Source organism: Aplysia californica, unplaced genomic scaffold, assembly GCF_000002075.1.
Source record: "Aplysia californica isolate F4 #8 unplaced genomic scaffold, AplCal3.0 scaffold00096, whole genome shotgun sequence".
In the NCBI taxonomy this organism is placed as follows: domain Eukaryota; kingdom Metazoa; phylum Mollusca; class Gastropoda; order Aplysiida; family Aplysiidae; genus Aplysia; species Aplysia californica.
This window is the reverse complement of record NW_004797366.1, coordinates 968,269-978,998: the sequence shown is the minus strand read 5'-3', so window position 1 is coordinate 978,998 and position 10,730 is coordinate 968,269. Positions and strand designations below refer to the sequence as shown.

Here is a 10,730-nt window from a genome sequence, read left to right as displayed (position 1 = left end):
GGTTAATTTAGAGATCAAAGTCAAAGGCAGTGGCGTTTACATTTGTGGGAAATTGCGGTGTGTGTGTGTGTGTGTGTGTGTGTGTGTGTGTGTGTGTGTGTGTGTGTGTGTGTGTCTGAATGTGTGAGTACGTGTGTGTGTGTGTGTGTGTGTGTGTGTGTGTGTGTGTGTGTGGACTATCTCAGTTTGTGATGGTAAAGATGTTTGGTAAGTAAGTCTCTATAGCAAGTGACCTTAGCGGATCACGTTGACAATACAAAGCTGGGCTGGAAACACACAGACAGGGAAGATGTAAGTAAAGCTACCGATATAACCAGCACAACATCAACACGGTTCTTTTCTGGGGACCATTAAGCATTTTTAATGCGGCCAGTGATATTTGTAAAGCAGTAAGGCCTACATACATATAAAATTACTTGTAGACCGTCAATTATTTAATTGTGCTACAGAAATATCGTGGTAGACCGGCAAATAGAAACTAGAGGCGGCGCCCCCCCCCCCCCCCCCCCCCCCCCAATTCGAACCGGACCGCCCCATCTCCGCTATGCAAGGAGTCGTAATTGTTAATAGTTCTTTTTTAATTATTTATTTGATATTGCTGGTCACTGTTCTCTTCTGTTCTTCCTTGAAGCTCAATCCCTTCCAGATTCACTATACCTCCTTCCTTTCTCTGTAGGGGCCTACAAATTAAATTCTAAACTGCATCTAAACTGTCGAATTGGGCACCCAGTGGTTATTATTATTATGCGTGCTTTGGCTGGTAATTTAAATGGCTCAACTTTCTCCTTTCTTACCAAAAACTCAAATTATGAGTCAGAGTCAGGTATAGAACGATCAGAAAAAAATCGGACAAGCTCTTTTTGACACATTTAAGGCCAAGGGAATGTCAGCTGCAAGAAAATTTGGACAATAGTTACTCCAAGATTTGGACATCGCCGAAAGAAGACAGATCAATTTGTTACGATTCCTGAGGGATTTTGACTTGAAATTTGTGGAAAGCGGGCAAGGCCTGGCAAAATCAAAGGAACGTGCCCCACTTGCCAGGATGGCTTGGTTTTGCCAGAGTCTTGAGGAGAGCGTTGAGCCCAGCGAGCCGGAAGAGCATCAAAGCGGTACAAAACATTGAGATGTACGCGGCAAGCAGTGTTGTTTGTTGTTGCAAATCATCAGAATTCACGACTCAGTGACCTATTCAGCGACTGCACTTCAGCCCACAAAAAGTCACTTCAAAAGTTACGAGTTTGATTTGATTGAATTTAAAATTCTGTCGCCAATATGACTGACAGGGTAATTAAAATGCGCACCAACTCGAGTGTGGTGTGGAACTATTTTCAAATTCACAGCGACCCATCCAAACAACACCTTGTATCATGCGTTCTCTGCGGTAAAGAACATAAAAGGGGTGGCTCCACTTCCAATCTTCTCCATCATATCAAAGTTCATCACTATAATGTTGAACCGCCTTCAATCCCAGAAACCCATCGTGTTCAAAACGTAAAGAGGATTTCAGAGTCGGAACTGGATGGCTCGATGGGCAAAAAGCCGAGGACAAATTCTTCATTTGTTTGGGATTACTTTGTGAAACCAACATCATCTAATCAAGCTTGTGTGTGCCATTTATGTGGCACCACTTTTAGATTCAGCAATGGATCTGATACGTCAACCACAAACCTTTGGAAGCACCTTAAAAAGAAACATCCTGAAGCTTATGAAGATGCGCAAAGACGTAATTTGGAGAGGTCTAGAAATGGGAGTGCAAATAGAAACGAAATATCATCCAATTACATTGTTACTGTGAGCACTGGAGATGCCTTGGAAGATATTGGAAATGTTAACTTTGAAACTGTTGTGCCAAAAAGTGAGCCTGCCTCTTTGAATCCTGTAGTTGCTAGTAGTAGCAGTGTCAGTACACCATTGAGGAATAACATGAACAGGGCTGCCTTCCATAAAAAGAAAGAGCATATTGATGCTCTTGTCATGAAAGTGATAGCATCTGATTTACAACCCTGTTCATTCGTAGAAAATAAGAATTTCCGTGAACTGATAAAAACTTTCGACAGATCCTATGAAATGCCTAGCAAAGACCAGTTGTCAGAGCACTTTTTACCTCAGACGTATGAAGCTGTACAACAGGAGGTAAGGCTTTCGCTACAACATGCAGAGAGAGTTGCTGTTACCACGGAGAGCTGGATATCATGGAGCTCTCAGCAATACATGACAGTCACTGCTCATTTTTTCTCTTCTTCGTGGGAAAAAAAGTCTTTTGTACTCAGCACCACTCAAATTAATAATGACATGACTGCGGAAGGAATTGCTGTGGAACTGAAGAACATTTTTATTCAATGGGAAATTCATGAGAAAGTTAATGCTGTTGTGACTGATGGGTCGTCGCTTATGGCAGATGCTGTCCGCGTCCTTGAAATACAACATGTGCCTTGTTTTGTGCACACTTTGGACAGAGCAGTAAAAGAGGCTTTGAAAAATGCAGATGATCTGACAGCCGTTGCAAACAGGGTGAGAGGTCTTGTGTCTTATTTTCAGTACTCTACTGATGGAGTCGGCATATTGAAAGAGATACAAGGTACGGATGTTCCTCTGAAAATGTTGGTGAAAGATGAGGAAGCCAGATGGATGTCAACCTTGCACATGTTTCGTTGTTATATCGAGCAGCACGAGGTAATTTCTGCAGCTCTTTGTTTGTTATCGAAGACTGATGACTGCATAACCGAGAGTGAAGTTTCTGCCATGAAAAAAATGGTGGAGACGTTGGAACCCTTTGAGTTGGCCGCAAAAGAACTTTGCGTAGAAAAGAGTGCTACACTTTCTACAATGATTCCGATTGTGAAACAGTTGCAGGAATGTTTGTTAGAACTGCCGTATCAGGATTTCATGTTAACGACAGTCTTGTCAAGAGGTCTAGGCCGTTTGTCCTTATCTCTCGAGAACAACTTCACTGTGGGTGCTTCAGCAGTTTTGGACCCCCGTTTTAAATATTTGCCTTTTGGTGACCCTGAGAAAGCGAAAAACATTGAGAGTCGTCTTACGTCAATGCTGAGTGAAATGTTTGAATCAACAACAGATGATGGTAGTGTTTCAGTCGTGCAAGAGGAGCGCTCGCATCAGCCAGTCAAGTCCCTGTGGAACAGATTCGATTCTAAAGTTAATGACTTGTTGAAATCTACTTCTCCTGCTACGACCGGCCCAACCATAGAGCTGAGACGTTATTTTGAAAGCAGGCAACCAAGAAGACATGAAGTTCACCCATTTGAATGGTGGAAGTCGAATGAAACTGTGTTCCCGAACCTCACCAAATTAGCCCAACATTTCCTGGCCATCCCTGCCACATCGGTGCCTGCTGACCTCATTTTCTCCAAAGCCAGTGAGATCTTTTTGGCAAAGAGAAGCTGTTTAAATGAAAATCATATTGACAAGATGATATTCTTAAATAAAAACTATGCCTAATAAGTTTGAATTATATACATTATATTTTTATATCAGGCCAACTGAGGACATGACTATTTTAGTTTACTTCGCAAGCTTTTTGGGCAACAATTCCAGCAGGGGATTATTTTGTGACTGCTGTTTGACACATTTCATACCAAGTAAATTCTCCAGGAGAACTTTCCCCTGCCAAAGTAAATCTTGAAACTTTCAAGCTGACATTTGCATGCTTGGAGGAGGGCATCAGTGGAAGGTGGCGTCGAAGGATCATGGATCTGTGTCAGTCCTCTCAGTCTCAGTCTCTATAGCCCATCAGTTTCTCTTCTCTGATTGAACCCTTTTCATTGTTTTTGTTTACATTGACCACAGCTGGTTAAAACCTGTAAATTCTTTGCCATATCGACAGACCGAAGGGCTAGAACCCAAATGGCCGCTGGATCGGAAAAGTAAAGTCTACATTGACCAGGCGCACGACAACGCCCTCTCGTAACACCAGTGGGCCGGGCCCTCTCACAGGTCTAGATTTATCTCCTGTACGGAGTGCCTACTGGAGGAACTTTGCTGCTCTATGCTATGACTCTATGGAGGCAATGTTCAACTTTCCTCCCTGTCGTCCCGTCCCTATCATCTGAATGAGAATCTTCCCCTTTTCCACTTGCCCCCCCTCACTCTCACTCACACTCTCTCTCTCTCTTCTCTTTTTCTCTCTTTCTCTCCTCTCTCTCTCTCTCTCTCTCTCTCTGTCTCTCTCTCCTCTCTTTCTCTCTTTCTCTCTCTCTCTCTCGTTTTCTTTTCCTGTGTCTCTCTCTCTGTCTCTCTCTCTCTCAGCTAGGGATGAATTGTGAGCACGAACATTCCCTATGTAAAGTATGAAAAAGAGATTCAAGTGTTTTCGTTGAAAATTTTCCTTCTACTTCTATTATCCTGTTTTATAATTTTGTTGATTTTCTAGTTTCTGTGGGAGAAAAATTAAATGCAATTTTTTTTCTACGTGATCAAGGCTCATCAGAGTATCATGTAAACTGATTACCTCGGGCCACCTTCCATCATTTCAGAATCTCTATGTGACTGAAAGTTTTCTCATTGAATTTATCTCCCTCCCTGCTATTTCTGGATTCTGAACAGTACAATTTCCCTGTATAATATAATTTTGTTGTGATTGGTTGGCCCCTTTTGTATCAAGCATCTGTTGTCCTCTCTCTTCCTTCTTGATTGTTTTAAAAAAAAATTCATCTATGACATTCATTTTGTTTTCATGCATCATGTACGGTAGTTTTTATCATAATGAATAATGACAAGTGATTTCCAGTATTAATGCTTGTATGAATCATAATGATAATTCAGACAGACAGTGGAAGTTGGAGGGTGTCGCTAGAAGAAGAAGGTCGTTCTCCTTCCTCTATGTTGTCTCTGTCTGTCAATCTTGCTCTTTCCCGGCACCCAGTGAATATTTTTACGTTGTCATGTTGATGTGTTTCTCTTTAACTTTGATCCTATCTGTACGCCCTGGGGTCATTTTGTACCCCCCGGGTTGTATTCTTCACATTTTAGAATACTTCTAGTACGAAGATCTCTTTGAAACTTTCAGTATGTCCCAAAAAATCATTTTCACAGATTGAGCACTCTATGCAAAGCGGACGTATCGGATTAACGAGTAAACTTCCTCTTTGGAAAGTGGTGGCACAGAGTTCCCCACGTCGTATCGTGGATACGATTGTAACACACGGCGTACGGAAGGGTTAAACTATTTAAGGCTAAAGGCTATGGGGACTTTTTGGCCCTGAGGCTGTTGTGGGAAAATGGAAACACTACAGGTAAGGGCAGTGCTACTGACTGAAGTGTCTTTTAAAGGCCATTCCCAAAGGGGGGATATTAACATCATGTTCTTATGCACAGTAGAATTGTAAATGGGATGATTTGTCAATGTCATGCTTATACTATGCCTGAACAGCATCATAGGGAGAACTGCTGCTTTTTCTTTCCTCATCCTTACCATCGTCATTTTCCTCTACTTCTTTTGTATGTTTGTCACTCTCTTGTGAACTGCTATTTTCGAGGTACCTTGATAGTCAAAGCAGACTTTGTGCTGTTGAGGCTAGAGAGGTGAGTAGAGTTAACCCTGATTCCCCGTTTGGACTTAGATTCTGTTGACATCCACCCCTTGGTGCTCGTACTCGTATGACCTTAAGCAGTTGCAAGTGCCGTAAGACCGTACTAAAACTAAAACTAAGGAAACAGGTTGCTAAATTTGTGAATTGTCTCTGTGTCCTTTGTTAGTGCCTAACAGGGGAGGATGTCTACGACAGAATTTACATATGGGGACCAGATAGCAGGGCTCCCAATATTTTTTTATAAGAAGATTGTAAGAGTTGGATTTTTAGAAAATGTTTGTTTATTGGTGCAACATTTTGCTCATACAGTGGAGTCCCCTTAACACAGGCTACATTACCATCGACGACTTTAGTTGCCAGGCCGTAGTATAGGCTCACTACCGCTGGCAACTTTAGTTGCCGATGCAACCAGGCACACTAAACATAATTAACTAGAAACAATGAATGGACGCACTGCACTGAAGTTAAATACCAAAGGAAGTCACTCTATATGATAGCTGAATGGTTGATGAACCTCTCATGAATTTTTGAAGTAAAGCATGTTTCTTGGGCTGCCAAGTTTTTTTTGTATTAAAAAAAAACTCTACCCATGCTTCAGCGTTCTAAACTGGTGCGGTAGGCTACTTGTAGGTTTTTTCAATGAGTGTTCGGTACTTTGACGACTTTGTTAAACCAGACACATTTATATGAAGACAGATAAACCGAAAGAAAATAGAATCCCCCATGGTTTTCTTTGCTGTGTGAGCAATCTCTTCTAAGCCAAAAAACACGCCTAAACCTGTCCTGCAGATTTTGGTTTATTTTAAGTTGGCTCCACTGTATTATATATATAATGGTTTAGGACCTAAGTAGGCCTATTGTGTTGAGAGAAGCGAGATGTCCGAGGGGTGTGGATGTATCCTTGACGATACGTAAAATGTACATTTATGTGAATAATGTATAAAAATGTAATGAACTTAATGTTGCATGTCTCATATATAAATTATATGATATAATGAGGAGAGAGGTGGTAATTGTTATTGATTCTACAGCATACAAAGCCTCTACTCTATGTAGAATGATTTTCCTCAAATAAAACCATTAATTTTGTCCTCTGTAATTTTGGTAGTTACGGTGAAAAATACTTTTCATAAAACCATGTTCTTGTTATTGACTTTGTAGGCTACTTGAGTTATGTTTCTCACACACCTCATGTACAAATTATTGTTGCTGTGAGTTTGAGTTATATATACAGTTATTTGAAATGAGGGAAGTTTATCAGCTCATTATAAATTTTATGCCACAGTGAAAAGAGCCAGTGAATGTTCCGTCGAAATAACATATATATATAATGAATTATAACATATTCTTGTGTATTTTTTGCAATGTGACGCATGATGAGAATTTGACACGGCAAAATAATGATTTGATAAAACTGCTGTAAATTATGTACAGATTGCTGGAGACAGGTGAAGATGCTGTTACTGATAATGATGATAATGATGTAATACCGATTCTTTCTATAGCTCCCACTCCTGTTGCATTAACATGCATTACATTGTTTAGATTAACACTAATGCATAAATAGACATTCATTCAGCACAATTGATAACGATATGATGGCCGAAGGGCTAGAACCCAGATGGCTGCTGGATCGGAAAATTTAAGTAGTAAAGTAAAAGATGACGATATGCACATAAATCACAGTGTGAACATATAAGAATAAAGTTACAGAGTAGGCCTACTATGAATAAGGACTAAGCTGATTGCGAACGTGTCAATTTCAGAATTTGTTTGTCTCTCCTTAGCTCCCCTTTGTCTCCAGTAACGTAGCGTACTGGTCGCTGTTTCCTTTCTTGAGCTTGTTGTACAGTTGATGCTTCTATTATATCAATCGTTTGACTAAGATTAAGATGTAGTGTAAGACTGGGACAAGAATGGAAGAACTTGTGCTGGTTTGCTTCTTGTTGGTATTCTTTTACTTTGATGTCATTTTTTTTACGCATGGTCTATCTTCCAGTGTAGTGATTGGGTTGTTATTACTTGACTTTTTGAGTGGTCAAAGTGACATCTATCTCCTTTGAGGGCAGGTAGTTGGATGATGCCACTGGCAGGTCCTACCTCTTTACTTTCCCTCTGTTGTTTCTGTCTGTCTGTCTTACTTTTAGTTTTCCCAAGCACTAAATGAGCATTATTGTGTCAACCAATGTGCTTCTACTTCTTTTTACTCAAACAAAAAAGGTCCCTTGAGTAAGAGCTGAAGAAAGTGACTTTTATGGAATCGATCTTTGTAAAAATACTTGCGTGTGTACTATCAGACAGATTGCTTTGTTGTGTATTGGACTGTTATATGTGAGGCATCGTGGTGAAATCAGGCGCTCATCAAAATAATGAAATCAAAGAAATCTGCAGTTTTAATAATGGACCTTGAGCAATTTTTTTCCAGTTTTTTTTGGGGGGCTCAACATCTTTAATATATTCATTAAAAAAAAACACATTCAAGTGAGGATTTTACTGAAAAACGTAGACCAAAGGCACAAAAGACGTAAATTAGAAAACTTTGTCAGCCATTTTCTCGCTAATTTTACCTCTGAGACCAAGCAACACCATATCCTTCAATTGCAAACATCTTGACTTCTATTCAAGATAGATGTGTAATTTTTTTTCAATGAAAGCAAGACAAACGAACAAGCTTTATGATGATACCAATAACTCCTCACGCCCAAAAATTGACGAGCGTCTGATGGTGGACCATGTCGCGACACATATATATATATATATTTATAAATAATAGAAATTACAAGTTCTCACAATGGGTAATATGGCATTTTTGTCTTTGTCTTGGGCCACAGTTACCTCTGTTATTATCCAGGACTGCACAGGGCATTTTTAATTGATGTAATAAACTTTGCTTGCATGAGATATTTTATCTGTCCACCTTCTTTTCCCAGGTTTGTTCAGTTATATATATACAGTCGCTTTTAATATAAGCACAAGGGGGCTATTCCGAAAAATGCTGTTTTGAGAAAATCGAAGGTAAAGTTTTTGCCCCTTGTTCGGTTTCTTTATAAGACAAGGAGAGTTTTCTCTGTACTGTTACTAAACATATACGGTACACACACCAATGAAACGAAACTTCTCCTACAGGTAGGGCAATGCCTGCTTTTGGTGTAGGTCAAGATTTCTGGAAACCTCAGAAATCTGGGTTAGCCCGCTTGTCCTTAAAAGCGACCATATATATATATATTGTAGATGAACTTGGAGGTCTTACCTCTGAAGCCCCCTCACTCAGTTGTACTGAAAGAAAGACTGTAAATACCTGTTGTAAGGTATCATAACATAATGTAGGCCTACCATCTTTGTCTCAATACCTGGTTTTTTTGCGCATATGCTGGGTGGGTTTTTTTGTTTTGTTTTGTTTGTTTGTTTTTTGTCGGGGGTGGGGCTGTTGGTTTTTTAATATGTAGTAGTTACTAGTACAGTATCATACTATGTTAAATGTGTGTGCATCTTATAATCATATATCTCCATTAAATTGTAATTGTGACTGTATTACTGTCTCCGATTATCTCTACAGTATGCGTTCTTGTCATGTGTATTTCTTGAATATCCCACGTGGATGGTTGGCGGGTGCTCTGATGTGGTTTGCTCCTTCTTTCCTATCTATAAAATGTCTGTTGTCCTTATCTCACCTCTTTTTTATGTTTGTTACTTTCTTGTTACACCTCTAATCTTTGGGTGGGTGATTGGAGGGCGCCACTGGCAGGTCCTACTTCTTTACTTTCCCTTCTGTTGTTTCTGTCTGTCTTATTTTTTCCCCAACACTAAATGACCATTATTGTGTCGATGTGCTTCTCTTTACTTTTAAAATCAAACAAAATCTAATCTTTGGCATTGTCTGTAGACACCCCTTGGCGCTCATATGACCTTATGCAGTTGCAAGCGCCGTAAAACTTCTACTAAAAAAAAACAAACCTATCTTTGGCACTTTATGACCTAATAATTTCGCTTCAAGTTCCGCAATACTCTTACTAAAACTAAAAAAGATTTTATATTGTGTGCCGTATCTTGGTAGGTATATCTGCTGGGATATATATTGTATTCCATCCTTCTTAGTCTCTGAGTCCCTGACAGGCCGGGTGGAACCCACTACACTACACTACACTACACAACTAGCTGATGTATTGTGCCGATGGGGGTGTAAAAACACCTACTGGTACATCAAAACTTTATTTCCCTCTGTTATTTTTCTGGATTTCTCTGTGTTAATTTATTTAATTCTGCTTTTCTTGCTTTCTCCCAGCACTAAATACTAAATGTCAAAGAAAACAAAATAATTAGTGTGGTATTTATTAAAAAAACCTTGTGAATAATGTGAACATCAGTTTTTGGCGCAACAAAACTCGACAACAAAGATGTCAATTTCTGAAATATTGATGTTTATTTCATAAAGCTCTGGATTAAGTAAGTGATTAAGGCCTATTTCTTATTCAACACATCATGTTCAACATATTGCATATTTTTGGTTATTTGTATTCGAAAAAAAGCCAGACTTCAAAATACACTTACTTTGAACTTGTCCATAATAAATAACGATCACTCAACATCATAGAGAAAAGTGACCGCTATAGACTTAAGTACGGTAGCTGCTCTGGGAAGCATGCCAGTTTGTCACAAGCCCAGTTTGTCATACTCTTAGGCCCAGTTTGACACAGGCCTCGACTGCCCTGCATGATGGAAGTTATCACTGACAGTGACACTTTCAAAAAGTAAAAGAGTAAATTAATGATTGATTCATTGTGGGAATTAAATTTTATTTTTCAATTGTTTTTAACGAAAAAACATTCATTGTTGAAATGTTACAGAGTAATTTAAATTTGCTTTGACTTGCATACAAAAAGGAAGAAATATTGAACAATTAACATTCTAGAGGGATTATCTCTACATCGCCATTTGAAGGTGGAGAATAAAAAGCTTAAAGTTACAACAACAGTGTTAAAGTGCTGTAATTATGACTGTCATCAATACTCGAAATTGTGACAATGACAAACTGGGCAAGTCCCTGCTGCTCTGGACAGAGTCTACAATACATCATGCACATATATGAAACCACCAACAACAGCAGTTGATAAGCCCAACTGCTTCTTTGCATTGATGACTGACTGAATGTACACACTCAGTCTGTCTTGTCTACTGAGA

General features: G+C 39.4%; 1 protein-coding gene across 1 annotated transcript; it reads left to right on the top strand.

Moving 5' to 3' along the window:
- Positions 1–952: 952 nt before the first annotated feature.
- LOC101850322 (zinc finger BED domain-containing protein 1) lies at positions 953–4,168 on the top strand. Its single transcript, XM_035968913.1, has one exon. It carries the CDS (start codon positions 1,276–1,278, stop codon positions 3,460–3,462), a length of 2,187 nt encoding a protein of 728 aa, XP_035824806.1. The 5' UTR covers positions 953–1,275; the 3' UTR covers positions 3,463–4,168.
- The last annotated feature ends 6,562 nt before the right edge of the window (positions 4,169–10,730 follow it).

What these genes read in the sequence shown, in the direction of transcription:
- LOC101850322 (XM_035968913.1), top strand. Translation starts at nt 1,276, where the DNA reads ATGACTGACAGGGTAATTAAAATGCGCACCAACTCGAGTGTGGTGTGG.